This window comes from Melopsittacus undulatus, chromosome 4 (genome assembly GCF_012275295.1).
Source record: "Melopsittacus undulatus isolate bMelUnd1 chromosome 4, bMelUnd1.mat.Z, whole genome shotgun sequence".
NCBI classification, from domain to species: Eukaryota; Metazoa; Chordata; class Aves; order Psittaciformes; family Psittaculidae; genus Melopsittacus; species Melopsittacus undulatus.
The window spans coordinates 90,661,994-90,683,114 of record NC_047530.1 but is presented as its reverse complement, the minus strand read 5'-3'; the positions used below and the strand labels follow the sequence as shown (position 1 = coordinate 90,683,114).

General features: G+C 43.2%; 1 protein-coding gene across 1 annotated transcript in view; it reads left to right on the top strand.

Annotated features, from left to right (window-relative positions):
- Positions 1 to 21,121, top strand: part of TLL2 (tolloid like 2) — a 94,233-nt gene that overhangs the window by 68,742 nt on the left and 4,370 nt on the right. The window contains exons 9-18 of the mRNA XM_034061340.1: positions 1,776 to 1,891; positions 3,776 to 3,878; positions 6,535 to 6,651; positions 10,217 to 10,362; positions 11,301 to 11,496; positions 15,614 to 15,739; positions 17,339 to 17,499; positions 18,262 to 18,442; positions 19,714 to 19,839; positions 20,683 to 20,810. Of these exons, the coding sequence (XP_033917231.1) occupies positions 1,776 to 1,891; positions 3,776 to 3,878; positions 6,535 to 6,651; positions 10,217 to 10,362; positions 11,301 to 11,496; positions 15,614 to 15,739; positions 17,339 to 17,499; positions 18,262 to 18,442; positions 19,714 to 19,839; positions 20,683 to 20,810 (1,400 nt within the window). The remainder of the gene's footprint in view (positions 1 to 1,775; positions 1,892 to 3,775; positions 3,879 to 6,534; positions 6,652 to 10,216; positions 10,363 to 11,300; positions 11,497 to 15,613; positions 15,740 to 17,338; positions 17,500 to 18,261; positions 18,443 to 19,713; positions 19,840 to 20,682; positions 20,811 to 21,121) is intronic.

Genomic DNA, 21,121 nt, shown 5'->3' with positions numbered 1-21,121 from the left:
ATGGCAGCCATATTTGTTCTCTAATTCATGCATGTTATCACTTTTTATAAGCATCTTTCTGCCCACCTGATGAATACAGGCATCACCTGCCAAATATTTTGAGAGACATGGGAGGATATTAGCTATTTCTGCAGAACTGAAACTCAAACTTGCTGTGCAATGCTCCTTTGTAGTTGTATAATGTAGGGGGAGTTGTCAGGCCTCAAAACTGCTTGACAAGGAAGGAGCAATGTAAAGGTTTTGACCTTTCATTTATTTTCTTCATTCCTCTAGGGCAGGTGTGTGCATTTACCTGATGATTTTGCTAAGTCGTGTTTTTTTCAAGTAGTTTAAAATACCTTTGGCTTTCCTGACAGGAATCACTTTTCCAGATCCCATGCTGACCTGTGCCTTGAAATATGCACAACTTGTTCTTGGAGTGACTCCACCTTCCAGAACACCCCTATGAGCTGCTTGGTTGGGCAAAACCCTTTTTTGTGTCCCCATCTATTGTTCATCTGGTCTGCTCTGTCAAGCTGGGGATCAAACCGCTTCAGGGAAATTAAGAAATTCTGGCCTAGGTGACTCCCTCTTTCCTTTTTTGAAGATATTAAACTTTTTGAATGGGGCCAGTCTCTTTTCACCTCGAAATTCCAACCTGCCCATCTAAATGTAATTATGGCTGAAAAATTAGTGAGGGGGTGATAACATGAGGCAGAGGAATATCCTCTGGAGTTTCCATGGGAAGTGGAGGTCCTTGTTGGATCTTTCAAAGCACTGCTGCTTAACAAGGGATTTTTGGGAGCTGCCTTACCGTCACTGAGGAAACCAAGTTGCAGGTCAAGGGCAGCTTTGTAAGATCAGCTCATTATGAAATTGGAAAAACAACTGTAAAGCAGATAAGCCAAGGTCCCTGGTCCTTGCAATAGGCATTTGCATGTGTCTTGTGAGCACTCTGAAGTAAATGGGAGCTTTGATATTTATGATCCTCCCACCTGGCCCATCAGCTGCTCTGCAGATGTAGATGGTCACTCCCTGTTCCAGCTCAATCCTTCTGGATCAGAGAGCAGGAACTACAGTAGTCACAGTTTTCCCAGATGTTGGAAGCTGTGGTTCCCGAAAGGAGCGTATATGTGTGCATATTACTTGCTTTCCAAAAGTTGCTCTGGGATCTACATTTCATCAACTGCAGCAGGCCACAAAAACAGGAAGGTGGAGAGCAGAGTAAGCTGCAGTGCTCAAATTTTATCCTGCACAGTATGACAGAAGGGTAGGTGCTGAACAGATGAAGCATGAGGGCAGTGGGGCTTGCCCTGCTTTTGTTAGGATATTTTAGCCCTCCAGAAAGACACTTAACAATGGTAACTAAGGAGAACTTCATTGTGCAGCTTGTAATGAAGGGAAAACAGATTTGCTGGCAGCAGTCTTGGGTTTGCACAGTGGAGTGGGGTTGATATTTTGCATTTGATTGATGGATAAGATATTCCTCAGTAGGGTTGAAATCTGAAAGTGCTGGCATGTGGAAGGAAGATGAAGGAGGAGGGGCGCCTGTTTAAAAGCTGTTTCACCTGTGTCCTTGCACTGATCATCATCTATCTAGAGGATTCTGCCAAATTTCACATCACCCCTTTGGCAAGGTCTCATTTGGTCAGTGACCTTTGTCCATTACCATGAATGAACATCCTTGGAGCACCAGCCACCAACCTGCACACAACCATGTGCAAACATTTTGGTAGCCTCTGATGTCTTTCAGAAAGTCACTCCTCATTGCTGATTTCTTTTTCCTCCTCCTGCAGCTTGTGGAGAGACTTTGCAGGACTCAACAGGGAATTTTTCAGCCCCTGGCTTTCCAAATGGCTACCCGTCCTATTCCCACTGTGTCTGGAGGATCTCAGTGACCCCAGGGGAGAAGGTAGGTGCCAAATCAGCACAAGGTGTACTCTGTGGTTCCCTTGCATGTGGTTTTGCCTGTGATGATGCTTTAGCAACTGCCAATGATCTCCAACATGCCTGGAGTGCAGGGTTGGAGCCTGGAAAGGCTCCTGAGCACCACTGCTGTCCTTCCAGAGGAAGGAATACATGGTCCTGAGGATGGAAGAGGTACTGCTGGAACAGAGCCCCCTCACAGGTTGCATGTTGATCTCTGATCCTTGCTCTCTATTTGAGGCTGAACCCTGCTGGACATTATGTGTCACCCACAGGTGACTGTCAGATGAGTTGGATAAAATGTGCCAGCAAACTGGGGGCGCAAAGACAGCCTGAGGAGTTGTGACTGACATTAGTCGCCTGCCCCTGTCACACAGCATAATGTTCCTGTTGGGGGAGTCCTGCTCCCCGCCTTGAAACACTGAGCCCCGCTGTGCATCAATCACCCACCCTGTCCACTTTCTTCCCACCTCCTTTTGTTTTATTGATCTTCCTGTGGAAATGAAATCTTTCCTTAATCCACTAACACCAGCCCTTCAGGCCTTTCATGCCATACCAGCCTGCAAGAATGCACAGCCTGCCTTGGGAGCTGCTCAGCAGAGTGGCTTTGCTGAGGACCACCCTCAAGACACACTTAAGACTCAGACTTGAACAAAGAAGAGCAGAGCTCACTCATTTTGCAGTAGATGTCTTGCTCTGGGACACAGTTCTGTCTCCTCCAAGCCTGGTCCAATGCAATGATGAGGTCCCACCATTCACTGCAGGGAGAGCTTTGCCAGGGGCAGAGGTGCCAAGAACTGTCCAGGTTTTGAGACTATGGCACTGGGAGTTTTGCAGTGTAAATGTTTCCATAAATTCTCCCTTTTGTCTCTCAGCTTCTTCGGAAGAGTTGTACTAGATAGGACCCAGTATCCAAATACTGAACCACTGATGTAAAAAAACCTCAACGAAGAACAACAAACAAAAAAAACAAGTTCAGATTAAAAGATTAAATGCTTCAATTTGTCTGTTTAATCAAATGCAGCACTTGGTACAAAGTAGTAGGATAGCACTGAGGCATTAGCTTAGGACAGATAACTGGGCTTGTAGTATTCATTTGCTGTCCTAAGTCAAAAAACTGCTAAAGTGTGAACAAAATAAGCGACACAGTTCCAGATTGCACTCTGCACATCCAGACAGGGCTTTGGGGGAAAATACCTATTTTAATCTAATGAAGCAGACTGTGGATGTAAGTTAATAAATTCATCAAATCTTGCAAGGAAAAATGCCAGAAGTACACTCCGTCAGCCCATAGAGAGGCCTATATTCCATGTTACAGAGGAAGGAGACCAAAGGGAAAAAATTTTAATGCTAAGCTCTGCTCAGTAAAGCCACCAAACACAATTGTATAGTAATGATGGTGTGGGTGAAATTGTCAAAATGTGGAAACTTGTCAGTAAAATTAGCTATTTCTTACAAGTGTCTTTTATATAAGGGTAGATACCCCAAACATCTGTGTTTTGGGTCTATGTGTTTGTCCATGATGTTCACATTAATCAAAACCAGTGATTCAAATTTTTATGAAAAAAAAAAAACCAAAACCAACTAAACTGCAACAGATAGGGCTTTTTTAGTAATTTTAGAGCGGTGACTGTCAATTAGAAGATGGATAGTTAAGTGCTGTCCACTGCCATGTACGTTCATGGTTTCATTAAATTACTGTGAGAAGCATTTCTTTTTCAGGAAAGCTGATTAAAAAATCAGCAAACTGTCCAACTGTCTTTTCCTGTATACTCACTTAGCACTGTAGCAGAGGTCAAGCACATAATCTGTAGGGTCTTCCCTTTAAAGTAGCTCCCTTCCCACAGAAGTGTGCGCTCTCTTTTTTCAGATTATGTTAAACTTCACATCAATGGACCTATTTAAAAGTCGCCTTTGCTGGTATGATTATGTGGAGGTGCGTGATGGCTACTGGAGGAAGGCTCCATTGCTGGGTGAGTAGTTGCTTCATTTTAATTGCCCTTTGTGTGTTCCTCTCAATGTTTAGGGGGGTAGGTGGGGAAAACAAACAGAAACAAACTTTTCGTTACCTGGAAAGAACTTCCATTGAGCCAGTGTACTGGCCATCCATTAATGTCTTCATCCAGGCTGTCAGTGTGCTGTATTCACATCAAGTGATCCCTGCTCCAATCCCTTTGGTAGCAGAGTCTTTATTCCTTCCTTCTGTGGCTTGAGAAGAGAAGCAGAGAGGGCATAGCTGGGACTGAAAATGTGGTCTCTGGAGTTTTATTATTGGGTTTTCCTAAGCAGGGTAAAACTGCCAGGCAGTCAGAATGAAGCAGCCATAGAGCTCCTGGCCCAGGCTTCTGCCATTATTTCTCAAGTATTGTGTTTACAAATATACAAGTAGTCTGTGCTTTGAGCCTCTGTACTTCTAGCAGGGAACTTGCTAGACCATGCCTAGGATGTCAAAGTGTGCAAGGGCCCTATTCTACTCCTGCCCTCAAATGTAAAATGGTGCACTGCAAACAACTCTTGCTGCCTGAAAGGAAATAAGTGATCAGGTTGTGTAGCATCACCAGCTGTGTTAGAGGTCATACGCCCCATGCTGCAGCACATGAGTGGGCTAGTCTGCACGGGGTCAGTAGGCTTAGGGAGGTCTGGGTGCTCTCCTTGGCCCCACTCAACATCCCAGCCCTGGTACCAGGTGAGGTGCTAAGGTTGAAGCCATGCTGCTTTCCAGAAGTTTCCATGGGCCTGACTTTTAGTGCAGAGCTGGAAGCTGGTTTTACCACTTCCTACCTGTTTCAGGGTTGGCAGCATGTATTGCTGTTTTCTGCTGTACATGCACCAGGTAACATTGCTCCAGCAGCTGCGACCTAGCTCCTCATTATTTATTTTTTCTGCTGAGTAATTTGAAGGTATTTCAGAAGCCAAGCACCGCCCTGTCCCCCAGTGCAGGTGGACCTGCAAGTGTTTCCATCTGGAAGGAGACACTGCATGAGTGGCCATGGCTCCTGCAAGGGGCTGAGCCCATGAAATTAGCTCAGAAGAGTCAAACAGACGGCAATTCAGCAGGGGGTGGGGAGGGGATTAGCGTGAATTGTGAAAGCTCAGGCTTCTTGCGGGGAGAAGAAATACATGTGCACTGCATATTTTCCCAGGGAAGTGTGTGAAAACCAAGCCTTTAAATGGTGTATAACTTTTTATGAATGGGCCTTTTATCACACTCTGAGGAGTTTGCTCATTCTCATTCCTCATCTGTGTTTCCTCTCCTTGACACCCTTGTTAAATTCCAAGTCTAAATCGAGGAGGCAGTTGTGCGGTGACCCTAGAGGAAGGTGCTTTGCAGTGCTGATGTTTTTTGTTAGTATGCCCTTTGGGAGTGGAGATGGGAGATGCTATAGGTACACTGCAGGGCTGTCATGCTGCCCCAGCAGTGCTGGGCAGCTCGGAGATATAGGGGCTTAGAACTGAGTAGCCAAGTAAAGCTAGGATCCAAGATAATATTTGGATGGGTGACTTCATAAGAGAAAAAAGTTGGTGGTGAAACTGCTGAAGAGAACCAAAGTTTGCAACTCATCTGTGCCCTGCCACAGACGAATAGCTCTTGCATCCTTGAAGGTTATAGCCTTTGTGACCTGACAGCCAACAAGCTTTGAACTATCTGACACCTTATTCAGTGTAGGGAACCACCAGTGCAGCCTGCTAATCGGAACTAAGGCAGTGTCTTGCGGGTAAGGCATCAACCAGGTTTTTTGCCCAGTGGAGGTAACCCTTTGTCTGGTGATGCAATGCCAGGATCCCTATCACTGCTGTCGTGAGTGAATTCAACCTCACAAGCCCCTATCAAATTCCCACTGGGAATTCAGTGGGACAGGGTGCCAAGGCCACATTGAATTTTGTATATAGCCCTGCTGGTGTCAGCTGAAGTGAAGAGCCACGTTTGCACTGAGTCCTCTCATTGCATACTTGGTTCTTGCTCTGTTTCTGTGAGGAGCTTCTGGCTGGAATTGTTACAGCTGAACCCAGGACAAACAGGTAGAGGAGCACCAAATCAGGGTTGTTAAGGTTGTTTGTGACATCTGCAGCTGTTCTTTTTTAGGGTTCATTCTTGTTGGCAGGATTTGGGTATTTACCGGTGCTGGTACCTGCCAGAGAGCTCAGATATGGGTGAATTGTGGAGCAAAAGGGCTCTTGGTCTCTCTTGAAAGAGACTGGTTGACTGAAGAGGCTTAACTGGGAAGAGGTGAGAGCAGAGGACAAGATAGTGTTTTCTCATCAGCATGGCCACATCTTGCCTTTGATTTGAGCTGGACAATTTTCTCTTAAGTGCAAAATACTGAAGAAATTTCCAGGGTCTAACAGGTGGAAAGGATGTTTCCTCATGTCACATCTCTAGGACAAGGGATGGTTTCCCACATTTATTGAATTAATAATTGAAGAGGATATGAATTAACTGGGGGGTGGGGGGTGTCGCAATGGGAACAGAAACTCATTTAAAAGCACAAGTGGTGGGAGGGAAAGGGTGTTTTACACAAGAACAGTTCCTTTAACCACAGCTTCTTTGCTTCCTGGAGCCACAGGTGCCTGCTATGCTGTACTGCCCATCAGGCAGGAGATCTTGATTATCTCTTTCCTGCCTTCTAGGTAGATTTTGTGGTGACAAGATCCCTGAACCAGTAATTTCCACGGACAGCAGGCTGTGGATCGAGTTCCGGAGCAGCAGTAACATCCTGGGCAAAGGCTTCTTTGTGGTCTACGAAGGTACAGCCACTAGCTAGAAGTCTATTGCATTGCACAGAGCAGCCAGAACAGGATGCAGGGGGTTATGGGATCAGCAGGAGTTCTGTGTCACCACATGGTTAGATACAGCCCTCACTCTTGTCTTTATGGGAATTGGCAGATTTTGCAGGCTGCTTCAGCAGACAAGGCATGGATCTTCCAATGAGTTCATCACCTTTTTGGAAGGACAACAAGATGACAGCAGGAACTTATACTGTTCATACACCACATTCTGTTTCACATAACCAGCCCCTGCAAGCAGTATTTCTGGGTATAGCAGGATTTCTTCCAGTAACTTAGTAGGCAAAATTCTGGTTTGGATCATGCATTTTATATCACTTAATGGAGCTTATTTTGTTGTGGGTTTTCTGTTGTTTTGTTGTTTTTTTGTTGTTTTTTTTTTGTTGGGTTTTTTTTAGTCTTTTTGGTTTTGCTTTGTTTTTTCTCAAATGCAAAGATTGTTCTTTGGCTTCTCCCTTGTGTATTTTACTTACAGAAGATTAGAAATTAGCATATCAGATCTTCTGCAGGTCAGGTACTTTGGAAACTTGCATGGCATGGAATGCTGAAACCACTTCAGCAGAGCAATGCTACCAAAGTCAGTAACAAATGAGTAACATCCCTTCTCCATATATGCTTATTCTTTTACAGTATTGACTCTAAAATGTATTACAAGTGTTTATGGTTCTCCAGGCAACAGGCATTTTCTTAGAAGTACCAGTGTTGTCCACAATATTGACTTTCACTGTATTGGTATCAACACTGCATTATCTTCTTTCTGCAGCCACAGAAACAAGCATGACACTGGAAGCTCAGTGCTCAAATGTCCAATATACTCATGAATAATGATGCTAACAGAGGGAAGTGAAGAAAAAATGGGACTGTTGGAGAAGTGCAAATAAAGCATGTGAGGATTTCACAACAGTGTAGGGCTAACAAATCTGTTTCACAGGAGAAATATCTGGTTTCTACAAGAGTTGTTGCCCCAGAGACAGAAGTAGCTTCCCTGATTATGGAGTTTTTTACATCTCTCCTGAGAAGCAGCTGTTGCCTGAACCATGTGGTTTGTAACACCCCTTTTATGGTAGTTTGTTGGAATTAGAAGTGATCAAACTAGCATGTCTTTAATAGACTGATTTATTTGGGGTTTTTGTGTTGGTGGGCTTGTCAGATTAATTCTTACAGTGGGCTATTCCCCAGTGATACCTGCTCCAACTTTAGAAGAAAAGAAAAAAAAAAAAAGACAAGGTGAGGAATGCTTTGGGAAGCAACTTCTCTGTTCTGCACCATGGTTGTTAATATGGCATCGTGCTTCATATTGTTAAATGGTATTGGAAGAAAATAAATATTACCTTGCTTACATGCCAAGGCCACGATGCAAGCTTTCTTTTCTTTTGATAAGTTCTGTATTTCCTGTTGATTAGTAAATGATCCCTAGAGGCTTAGTAAATACGAGCTATACTTGCTTCACTTAACTTTTGAGGGGAGCAAATGAAAGCAGAATGTGAATCTTCTGGCCAAAGTTCCCTTCAACTCTCCACGTTTTTCTAGCTCTTCAAGACTCTGGCTTTTATGTAACTTTTTCCTGCAATAAACTTCCAATTGGAAAGGTATGAAATCGATGGCTAAGCCTCAGAGCAAGCACAGAGTATGACTGGTGGAAGCCAGCTTGTAGCACAGAACCAGTGACAGTCCATTGTATAATTCTTAACTCAGCCTCCTCATGACAGAGCAGCAGGTAGTAAGATTATCAGCATCTCTCTCCATAATTCATTTGCTGAAACTGGAAAGTTTCCAAAAATCCTTAATCCCTATTGACCGCCAGTGCAAACTCTGGCAATGGTTCTGCTGTGACTTCTGTGTCTTGGCAACAATAGTAACTTTTATTTTCAGTAGGGATTATGCTTAAATATTTAATTTTTAACAATTTTTGTCCAAAACCTCTCTGCATTACTGTTAGTTCTTTTTTTTTCTTTTGAACTTTTCTCCCTCACATACTAAAAAACAAAAGTATGGTTTAGCACTTTGTTTCTCTGTGCTCTGCTTTACTTAGAGTGCATGTAAATGCTTGTACATCTGAACACTGCTGGGAGCTCTGTGGCTGAGGACTGATTTTTGGATTTGGATTCCTCCAGGTCTTGGCCCTAAAGTTTCCAATAAATGGAAGGAAAGAGACAGAAGGATGTAGCCCCTTGATGGGAAAATTACTTGATACTAAATGACAGTTAATGTAGTGAAAGTGTCCTCATAGTTCAGTTGTTCCTTTTCTTTCATGAGATTCAAGATGGGAAGATGCTGGTGGTTTTGCCCTACAGCAATGCTGGCAGCCCTGAATTTGTCATCATTATTGTCTTCTGAGGCTCTATCAGCAGATATTCTTTCCATTTTACAGTAATGCTCTTCCAGTATACTTTGGAGCTCAGCTAAACTTCAGTGTGAGCTATGGCAGTGGTAGAGAATATACTGTTTGCTGGCTGACAGTTTTATGGGGAGACAGTTCTCTAAAGGTTTACTCAGAGGTTCTATATAGCACCACTTGTAGATATGAAAATATGAATTTCAACTTCAAACTATATTATGCTCTGCAGCTAAATTTTGGGTGCAACTACTTGGTGGTGCCTTAGTACTGATTCTCTAGGAAAGAAGTTATCATTGCATTAGTGAATCAGTGCTTTTAACTAGATCACAGTTAAGCATTAACAGCTTACAAGGCAAAACCAAGGCAATGTTACCCAATGTAAGCAATTCCCAGGACAGTATAATGAGTCCCATGTCTGAACACAGTGTCTTGTGAGGAGACTTCAAGAGTGCAGATGGTTGATATCTGGCAGGTGTCATTGCAGTATCGTCTCTCTTGTATTTACTGTCAGTGCATACATATGCCTTCTGTAGACATGTATTTTGTGCATCATGGATTAACACAAAGTTTTAGCCTGTGGTCTTACTTTCCTTTGTTAGTCTTGCAGACAATTATGCTGAACTGCTGTTGTCTTCGAGGTCTCTGCTAGTTTTGTATTAAGCTAGATTATCATTAAACTTTCTGCTCTTGTCTTTAATTTTACTCATATTTAGCAGTAACCTTAATTTTTCATACATAGCAGTCGTCCTAGTGGTCTCCTGGTGAACAGCTGAATTTATGCTTGCTAATGTTGCCATCTTGTGGCTAGATTAGTTTTGCAACTGGTTTTTATTTTTTTTTTGCCAAATTTTTGGCAAAACTTTGGCAAGGTTTTTTTTTTTTTTTGTGGTCTTTATTGCTCACAGCAGGTTTTAAGCAGTTATTAAGGTGACCAGGAGTGTAAAACGTGAAAATTCATAAAAATTCTCTGTCCCAGTGAGTTCACCTTCTGCAGCAGTTGGCACAGAAAGACAGGAGACTGTCACTGGGACAAAATGCCAGATTTGTAAAAGCTTCCATGACTTGTATGCTGCCTTTGTGTAACAAGCAGTATTGATACAGATTTGAACAAGGAAAAAGACTATGGAGCCAGCTTTACCTAATGAAAAACCTGCAATCTTGTGGTTTTGCTACTTGTTTTTTATGAAGCTATTTGTGGTGGAGAAATTCACAAAGATGCTGGCCAGATCCAATCACCCAATTACCCAGATGACTACAGACCTTCCAAAGAGTGCATCTGGAAGATCACTGTTTCTGAGGGGTTTCACATAGGAATCACATTCCAAGCCTTTGAGGTGAGAAATGTAATTTTATATTATATTGTGAATATTATTTTGCCTCTGTAGATACTTTAAAATGAAGAAGAAAGTGGTGTAAATAATATTTTTTAAAAAAGAAACACACCTGTTTCGAGTCCTTCACAACGTAATTTCTTCTCACCAGAAGTGTGCTCATTTTGAAGCCAAGTTTTAAATACGAGTTTTCAAAAGATGTTACTCTAGAGAGAAAGAATTAGAAGGGGCACAAAATTGTAGAGGATGCTAAGTAAGGACTCATGAGTCCTTAAATTTTCAGCCTGATCAAATGAAATTGAATGGTCACAATCCAGGTGCCACTAGGGGCTTGGCAGATTGCATGATGTTTGTGACACTCCAAGGAAACATCATGTTCCCAGATGGCAGACAGGCTTTGAAGAGTTCAAAAAAGCTTTTCTCCAACTGATTATAGAATCTCTTACACTTATGGCTAGGTGTCCAGTGATTTGTTTCTGGCTACTGATGTATATATAAGTCACAGATAGGAATGGCAAGGACCTGGATAAATCCCATCAACGCCATAGACTCTTGTGGCTTGTGTACTTGTACTGTGCTTGTCCTGGAAAGGGCATTTCCTAGCTGTGACCCCACAGCTATTTCTTTAACCTTTTTGATTATAGTTATTCTGCTCTGTTCCTTCCAACTTCCCATGGAAAAGCAGCTTGTAGATAGTCATGGACTGGGCTTCACCAAAAAGAAGCCATGAAAATAGCAGTAGAGCCGAGATGTGCCCAGGCTTAAATGCAGTTTCCACTGCAGGAGAGCTCAATGGCAGCAAGGAGGCAAGTATGTAGTTGTGACCAGTTGTTTGGGATGCTTATTTGAAGCTGATCTCTGTCCAAAGTGAAACTGGGTAGCTAGCCTAACTCAGAGCACTCATACTAGTGAACTACAGTCATATCCTTTTCCTATTGCAGATTGAATGGCACGATGCATGTTCTTATGACTACCTGGAGATCCGAGACGGTCTAACTGAATATAGCCCACTGCTTGGTCACTTCTGTGGCTATGATAAGCCAGAAGATATCAAATCCAGTTCAAATAAAGTATGGATGAAGTTTGCATCTGATGCAACCATCAATAAAGCAGGCTTTGCAGCAAATTTCTTTAAAGGTACATGGTCTATTACCTCACAAGATCAAAGTTTGTGACCATTCATCCCTTAATCTACTGTCATCTCAAAGTGATCAGTTACCATTGTATCTACTTGTAGTTAAAAGCTGTTAGACTTTCCTGTACAATTGCCAATACCAAGTTTATATACAAATGGTTTTGGGAGTATAGAGAAGTTTGATGCTGAGGCACAAATACCACCTCCTTGATTAAGGCAGAATGAAAGAGTACTGGTTCAGTACCAGCACAGGCACTGATGCCATGTGTTGCACTGCTGGACAGAAAGTAACCTCAACTTATCCATGCCAGGGCACATTTTCAAAGAAAGTACTGGTACTGGATACAGAGTGGTCAAACAACTCTCTGCTAATAAATTGTATTCCAAAGGAAACCTCTGGAAAGAAGGTGAATTTGAATGCAAGTAGAATTCCAGAGAAAATTTCCGAGTGCTTTAGGAGACAAATGTGCTCCTGACCTGAGATGCTCTTCAGAAAGATGTAAATGAGACTAAGATTTTTCTTAAGAGCTGGACCCAAGACATGGTCCTTTACCAGCATCCTGCTGAGCTGAATAGAGGCAAGAACCAAATATCTAACCACTCAGGAAAATGCCTGCCTAGCTGCTGCAAGGTTCATGTTTCTCTTGGGTTCAGTGACAATTTTACAGAAATAATAGCTGCAATGCCAATATTTGGATTGCATAAGTCCTTTATTTATTTGTACTTTAACTTCTGTCTTGTGTTAAGGGTGTAATGGTACATTTGGATCTCTCAAATTTACAGGACAATGTACTCTCTGGAATAAACATCATTTCATGAGCCTGTTAAGAAATACAACAAACACAACAGGGCTCAAACCCCTTTGCTTGGACTAGTCTATCATGTGTATTCACTTATTCACTTACTCCAGTTACAAGGTTTCACAATTTATAGCCTGTAATTCCTAATCCATGCGCTTATGCACAAAAGAAAAGAATTAGTTGAATAAAGATTGAGAGATCCAAATGGACTGTGACAAAGGGCAATTGCATGATCACTGGCAAATACTGTGGTGTTTAATTTCAGACCCTGAACAATGCTCACAGTGCCTAGACATCCTTGTTTAAATTTCTCATGTTCCATAAAGACACAGAATACTTCTTCCTAAAGACGTTTTGGCTTCTTTCAGGAGCTGAAAGCAATGCAGGCTGAATAGCAGAGATGTCTTCCAGGGATTAGTACTAAATGGAAACTTTTAGGCCTGCAGCAAGTCATTCTCTAGAATCTGAGCTCCTCCTGCAAATTTGTAGGGCAACAAAGTTACATACCTGAATCTGGAGTGCTTTCTTTGTGAAACAGATGGTCATAAATGAATGTATTTTTTATGTAAAAAATGCATAACATGCACTACTACTACTGTTGCAGACACAAGTGATTTACATCCACGTTAGAAGCTATTGAACCTGTCATGGAGCAGCAAAGAAACACTCTGCTTTCTTCAGTTAATTCACAGACCAGAAAATAAAATCTGCTTGGTCTAGAACTGTTGCAGTGTGGGGCTCCTGACTGTGGCAAGGCTTTGCAGGAAGGCAGTGTTATGAATAGAAGAGAATAGAATATTTCAGTTGGAAGGAACCTACAATGATTAGTCAAGACTGTTTCTATTTGATGAACATAGCAGTAATAGTAACTGTAACATATTGGGTGTAGGTGGCAAGGTGTTGGCAGTGGGTGGCGGCAGGGCTACCTTGTGCTAGATGCCAGATGGTTCAAGCCGACTCCAGAGTGGACCCAGCACAGGACATAGAAGAACCTATCAGTTATGTTGGTGGCACCTCTGTGAAAACATAAACCAGGAAGGAACAAAAAGTGCCAAACAGCAGAGGTAACACCAAAGTGAGAGTTGTTACTCTTAGTAGGAGATGTTGCACTTCGTATGAGGTATTACCTTAGTGAGCAGAAGGTGGAGGTGCTTCATAGCAGAGTAGATACTCCCTGCAGCTCGCGGAGGACCCAGGACCTGGGTCGGGGGAAAGTGAGAAGGAAGGACTGGCAGACTCATGTACTGGCTGTAGCTCCACATCCCCTCCTGCCTTTGCATGCTCATAGCCTTGCTCAATGGATTGAGTTTAAGCTGTGGTGATACAAGGTGGGGAGAGAAGTTTGGAGTGTTGTTGACCCTGGAAAAGGCTCCTTCCTTCCTTCCTTCCTTCCTTCCTTCCTTCCTTCCTTCCTTCCTTCCTTCCTTCCTTCCTTCCTTCCTTCCTTCCTTCCTTCCTTCCTTCCTTCCTTCCTTCCTTCCTTCCTTCCTTCCTTCCTTCCTTCCTTCCTTCCTTCCTTCCTTCCTTCCTTCCTTCCTTCCTTCCTTCCTTCCTTCCTTCCTTCCTTCCTTCCTTCCTTCCTTCCTTCCTTCCTTCCTTCCTTCCTTCCTTCCTTCCTTCCTTCCTTCCTTCCTTCCTTCCTTCCTTCCTTCCTTCCTTCCTTCCTTCCTTCCTTCCTTCCTTCCTTCCTTCCTTCCTTCCTTCCTTCCTTCCTTCCTTCCTTCCTTCCTTCCTTCCTTCCTTCCTTCCTTCCTTCCTTCCTTCCTTCCTTCCTTCCTTCCTTCCTTCCTTCCTTCCTTCCTTCCTTCCTTCCTTCCTTCCTTCCTTCCTTCCTTCCTTCCTTCCTTCCTTCCTTCCTTCCTTCCTTCCTTCCTTCCTTCCTTCCTTCCTTCCTTCCTTCCTTCCTTCCTTCCTTCCTTCCTTCCTTCCTTCCTTCCTTCCTTCCTTCCTTCCTTCCTTCCTTCCTTCCTTCCTTCCTTCCTTCCTTCCTTCCTTCCTTCCTTCCTTCCTTCCTTCCTTCCTTCCTTCCTTCCTTCCTTCCTTCCTTCCTTCCTTCCTTCCTTCCTTCCTTCCTTCCTTCCTTCCTTCCTTCCTTCCTTCCTTCCTTCCTTCCTTCCTTCCTTCCTTCCTTCCTTCCTTCCTTCCTTCCTTCCTTCCTTCCTTCCTTCCTTCCTTCCTTCCTTCCTTCCTTCCTTCCTTCCTTCCTTCCTTCCTTCCTTCCTTCCTTCCTTCCTTCCTTCCTTCCTTCCTTCCTTCCTTCCTTCCTTCCTTCCTTCCTTCCTTCCTTCCTTCCTTCCTTCCTTCCTTCCTTCCTTCCTTCCTTCCTTCCTTCCTTCCTTCCTTCCTTCCTTCCTTCCTTCCTTCCTTCCTTCCTTCCTTCCTTCCTTCCTTCCTTCCTTCCTTCCTTCCTTCCTTCCTTCCTTCCTTCCTTCCTTCCTTCCTTCCTTCCTTCCTTCCTTCCTTCCTTCCTTCCTTCCTTCCTTCCTTCCTTCCTTCCTTCCTTTTCCCCCAGTGTTTGTTTCCCAATACCCAAATCAATACTCAAATACTTAAATTGGCAATAAATTGAGTTAAACTCCCTAAAATTGAGTCTGTTTTAGCTACAACAGGTAAAAATGCTGTCTCAACTCAAGCACTTTCTTGTTCTTTTTCTTCTTGTATTCTCCCCCATTTCACTGAAGGGTGGGGATAGAGAGTGAACAAGCAACTGGGTGGGAGTTTGGCTGCTAGCTGAGGCCAGTCCACCACAACCATGTTAATAAAACCATCCATTTGCACAGGGTCAGGGTGAGAAGCCAGTACATTTTTTATTGTCAGTTCAGGCTGTTGAGATGTAATTGGAAGAGCCTGCATTCAAAGTCTAGGGTAGTAAGTCTTCATGCATCTGTGAAAAAGAAGGATTACTTGTGTATTCTCACAGCTTCTTCACTGCACCCCACTCAGTGGGGTATGGCATTCTACAGCTCCATTACTGTGGGCACCATGAGGGGCTGGTTCATGGTAAGTCAAGTTACTCAAGAGAGTGAGAAATTTAAAAGACAAAACAGGGGCAAATGAGAACAAAAAGCAGTAAAATCATTACAGGAGATCATGTTTTCCTGCTCCTGTCCAGAAAAAGCACTCTTGAATTGTAACAGTACTCTTAGTCCCTTATGATTTTGGTGCTAGGAGTGCTTTAGCTCTTGTGAGGTTTGCAGCAGCTCCATGGGCTTGGCTTATCAGCTAGTGCTCTGGTCCTTCTCTCCAGAAGTGCTGCATGAGAAATATGAGGCGGCTTGAGTGGTCAGGAAACTGACTTGTTCTGGTTTTCTCCTGACAGAGATGGATGAATGTTCTCTGCCAGACAATGGTGGGTGTGAGCAGCACTGTGAGAACACACTGGGCAGTTACAAATGCACCTGTGAGCCTGGCTATGAGTTGACAGCTGATAAAAAGAGCTGTGAAGGTGGGTAACCTACAGATTGTCTGTATAGTATAGGTACTACAATCTTGGAGAGGATTTTCCTTGCCCTTGGATCCTCTTCGCTTCTGTTTATCTTTCCCCACCTGAAAAAAAAAAAATTGTTGTTTTGCCAACATCTTCCATTGAAAAACTAGTTTTGGTTGAAAACCGGAGAATACTGATTCTATACTGGTAATCATCTCTAAAACCATTTGCTCTTCATAACCAGAGATTCCTGCTCAGACCAGATCTCCCACAGTGCAACATAAGGGAGGATGGGCATTATAACCTAACCATTAAGTGGCACAAAAGTATTTCAATCTAAGGTTGAATAACTTATTTTTAAAAAAAAAATTATTTTGCAGAATAAAATATCTATGTTTTGCCTGCATGCAAACCAGACATTCTGCATACTGAGGAGAAAATTTTCTTCTTCTGTTATGGGAGGGGAAAAAACAACCTTACAACATGTCTTCAGTAGAAACTGTTTCTGTCAACTTTCTATTTACACAGTTGATCTCTTGAAACTGGCGCTTGCTCCTACCAACAATACAGCTGTTGGTGTGTGAGAATCCACCCATTGTTCTTGTCTGTTAGCTCTGTCTTTCAGCTGAGATATGTAAGGAGCTCCACACCAAGTGGTGCTCTCAAAGTCACACAATTTGCCCTGACTTGAATTTTTTCACTGTCTGGGAAAGGCTGCTATTGACTTGGTAAGGCCACGGTTAGGTGCCATTTTTTTCAATAATTTCTTGCAATTTTGAGCAAACAAGTTGGTATAACTTGGCAAGCATTTTCTGAACTTCACTCTTAGTATCCTATTTTAAACTTCATTTGTGGGCAATACAGGAAGGGTAATCTTTGAAATTGTAGCAAGGCACATCAGAGTAAATTGCTTTTGTTTCTTCTGACATGCTTGCCACTTTTCTTGTGTCAAAGCTGCTCCCTTGGGTTTGCTTTATTGCAAATAGAATTTTGCAACAAAAGAGCGAACTGAGATGGATTCCTTTGATGTAAAAGCCATGTCCTCCCACAAGAGGATGAAGCTGAGATGTCCCATGTTTTTAAAAGAAATTAGATAATAAAGTAAAGTCTTTGGCCTTGTCTTCAGTTTTCCCTAGAGAAGATGCAGTCCACATATAATAAGCCACTGAAGAGTTGATAGGGGTTTCTTCCTAGGCTTCCACTATCTTCCAGTTATTCCATCACTAATAAACTAGAAATAGTATGGTTTGTATGACTGAATGTGGGTTAATTTGCCAAGCTGGCCTTTACAAATATGTTGTGCATGTCAAGTCAGCTGATTCACAGTTGAAGCTACTACCACTCTCTAAGCCCAAGGTTAGAGAGTGAAAAGGAGATCAATCTTACATGATTTAAGTGGCTCTCAAGGTCATAGCCTGGCTGTGTGTGTTTCACTGGTGAGTGAAGGCAAGGTTTCTGTCTTCTTCACAGCTGCCAGCATTTTTACCAGTTCTGGAGGCCAGGATTTGAAATGTGCTACCAACCAGGATCTGATTCATTTTTTAGCTAACAGTGTGGCCCAATCTGTGTGTCTGAACAGAACCAAGTAAAACTTGTGTTCATTTATTGCCTCTCCAGCTGCGTGTGGGGGCTTCATCACCAAGCTCAATGGGACCATTACTAGCCCTGGATGGCCCAAGGAATATCCTACTAATAAAAACTGCGTCTGGCAGGTGGTAGCTCCAACCCAGTACCGGATCTCTCTGCAGTTCGAAGTGTTTGAGCTGGAAGGCAATGATGTACGTAACCAGTCCCTGCATCTCAGAGGTGTGACTACTGGCTAATTCAGAACTGGATAAATCCTTGGGGTACAAGGAAAAGGAGACTTTGTCTTGCTGGTGGAGCTCCTGGTTGTTTCCCAGCCTTGACAGTAATAAGCCATTAACAGTGATTGTTCTCCCTGAACTCTGGATCCACTTTTTCTTTGGAGTGGAAAAGCGTTCTGTTATAAATGGGCTTCTTTTCTCTACCAGTTTTGTATAACTGTAGGTGTTTTCCATCCCTAATAAGTATATCATCCTCCCCTTACCCAGGGCTGTCTTTGCAGGAAAATAATTGAAAATGAACAATGAAGTAGAGTTCTTCAATGATAAACAAAACAGCCAGTAAAAAAGTCTGTTCCCTGCCCTGCCAAGGACAGGGTGGAATTTGAACAAAACATTCAGGTTCTAGCTTCCCACTGTAAATGGGAGCAGTGATTCTTCCTTAATTCAGCATGCTGCAGAAGTTCGTTCAACACTGTGAGGTTCTTGGATAAAGTCAGAGTAATTATTTTAGCTAAATTACATGGAACCTTTGCTAGTCTGGAAACACACCCATGCTTTAAGGTGAAGGAAGCAATGAAAGGGGATGAGAACACTGACAGAGGAGAATCTGGGGAAGATAGGAGTGTGTTTGAGTAGCAGGCTGTTTCTGTTCCCTCTGTCAAGCCTCTGTCCCCTTCCTCTGAAATATTCTGTTCAATGTTGATGGAGCTGAGAAATCTCCTCCTCTCTTGGCAGGTCTGTAAATACGACTACGTTGAGGTTCGTAGTGGGTTGGCTTCTGACTCCAAGCTGCATGGCAAATTCTGCGGCTCAGAGAAGCCCGAAGTAATCACATCATATGGCAACAACATGAGACTGGAGTTCAAGTCAGACAACACGGTCTCCAAGAAAGGCTTTAAAGTTCACTACTTCTCTGGTATGTGGCTCTATCACTTGGTTACCTGTCTCCTCTGACTGAACCTCTTCTTTTGAGGGAATTTTCTTCAACCTCCTGTCAAATTAGGCAGAGCCTGATATGGTTATTTTCGTCTAAAAACCATGGTTTCCCTCTGCTGTGTCACTTTTCATCTTGGTTTCTTAGTGCAGTGTTTGGTCCAGTTTCATAGTGTAGTCTCAACAAGATACATTGATGAAATCCATACCTCCAGTCCTTCCACAGCAGGAAGCAATGGCGAACCTGACCTGAAACTAAAAGAGTTAGAAAATTTCCAAAAGTCTTCTGTATAGCAATCCTTCCCATCAAAGCAATACATGCTGATCCTCTGTTCTGAATCCATAGCAGCTTTTGGTGTCAGTGTTGTACCTTCTTGCCAGGCAGCTCTGGAGGTTAATAGTACATTGTATGCAAGTGGAAATTATATTTCATGCTGTGTCTTCACTGAGGAGTATTAATGTTTTTGAGGAGGATGATGAGGCAAAATGGCCTTGAATTAAACAGTCGCAGACTAGAATCAGGCCTAAAGGCCTGGCTAATTAAATCTTAGGAAGGATGAGGTGTGGTATGTTTCATCTAGAAATACATTTGAGGGTGAGGAGACAGATGAGGTTAATGAGGTCAAGGGAGGATATTGGTCCAAGAAAAATTGGAGATAAACTGCTCACAAATTAAATTGGACTGGAAACCATAACCATGCTCAGAGCCCTGAGATTCAAAAATTTATAGTCCTGAACACAAAGGAGTGAACATCCACTGGGGCATATTTCAGCTTCAGGGAGCAGCTCATACCTTAGATCCCCTATTCCATCTGGCAGCTTGTGCTATTGGACAGAACTATATAAAGATGGAAGCTCATCAGAGCATGTAGAAACTTGAAAATATAAAAACTGGCCAGTGGATATTTGCCTAGGCTAGTGAATTTGTGTGATACTTTTCCTGGACTCTGTTCTGAAAGAATGACACATTGCTATATGTTTCTTTTAACCTATGGCACTGCTATAGGTTAAAAGAGGTATTTAACTACTCAAAACCTACATTATATAATAAATCCCATTTGCAATACATTTTATGGAATAAAGAACAATTGAAGAGAGTTGTGTCTGGCTAAAAAGCTGACTGTATTAATCCAGCAGCAGAGGTTGGATGCTTGCACTGGTATCTGCCAGTCTGGGTATGGCACTCCCAGCTGGCAACTGTGGTTGTGTGTTTCTTGTTGTCAACTCAGTGCTTGTTGGTTTGATCCTGCCCAGACAAGGACGAATGTTCCAAAGACAATGGTGGTTGCCAGCATGAATGTGTCAACACCTTTGGTAGCTACATATGCCAGTGCAGAAATGGGTTCATGCTGCATGAAAATGGCCATGACTGTAAAGAAGGTAAGGTACTCAATCCCTGCCCTCAGGAAAGATAAGATGCTTTGAACATAGTTTGCTTCAGAATGCTTTCGTGCCAGGTGTACCATATTTGTACCACATGCCAGTCTGGAGCACTGAAAAAGCCCCAGTTAGCTGAAAAACTAACTAATAAAATTAAGAAGGAGATGTGTTTTCACTGCATCCATTCCCCAGTCTGCCCCTCTGTATGGCCACTGGGGATGGACAGGGTGAGGGCAAGAAGTTGGCTTAGCGAAAGGATTGATCATGGGACATCATGATTTGACTAGTCACTGCTCCTTCAATTTAATTATTGGGTTTGAGTCAGAGGATGAAGGATGAGTTGATCTAACTGCTTGCTGCTGCCAGAACTACCCTTCTTCCTGCACCCTACCCCTACTGTGTGCAGCAAAGGCCTTCTTGTGTACAACCTCTGGTCCTTTTCTGATCTTTTAGTGAGATGATTAAGCTTTCCAAGTTGGCAAAACAACTTAAGGCTGCGATAGCATCAGTCAACAGGGTTGGAGGGGTTGGACTCCATGTCACTGAAAACAGGGCAGATGAGATAAAGGGGCAGGAGAATACATCTGAAAATGAGGAGGTGGATGAGGTTAATGAGGCCCAGGGGAATGAGATGGTCCATTTCACCAGCTGCCAAGTTAGCTCAAAGGAGTGTAGGACAAACCCACTAGAACTGTGCAGTAATACTAAAAGGTCTTGTTCAGCAAGTGAAGCCTTCCCTGTTTCTGCCATGCTGAGGGTGGGCAGAGAGGAACATGTAGGATATTATATGGTTCCCATGTGAGATCTGTCTCGATGACTTCATCTTGTGACCTCTTTCTCAAGCTGGTTGTGAGCACAAGCTGAGTGGTGCAGAGGGAGTGATGAGCAGTCCAAATTGGCCTGACAAGTATCCCAGCCGGAAGGAGTGCACCTGGGACATCTCTGCAACACCTGGCCACAGAGTGAAAGTAGTGAGTAACCAGTGAGTGGGAGGGGAGAAGTAGGCTGGACTGTGAGGAGCTGAAGTATTTCTCCCCATATGGTGTGAGTGGGACATTGATCTCCATAGGTCCTGTCTGGGGTGCTCAAAGGAAGGCATCTTGAGGAGACTGCTCTCTCTGTTAACAGAAGGTGTAACATGCCCTCCTGCCTCTGCCCCTCCCTCTGAGCCACTCTGTGGGACTGTATCTACATAAGGTGTTGGCAGGGGCAGTGTCCACCCCCTCTGAGGAAGAAGTGTGAGTCCCACTTTACAGCTGGCCTGATGCATATGGCAGGGCAT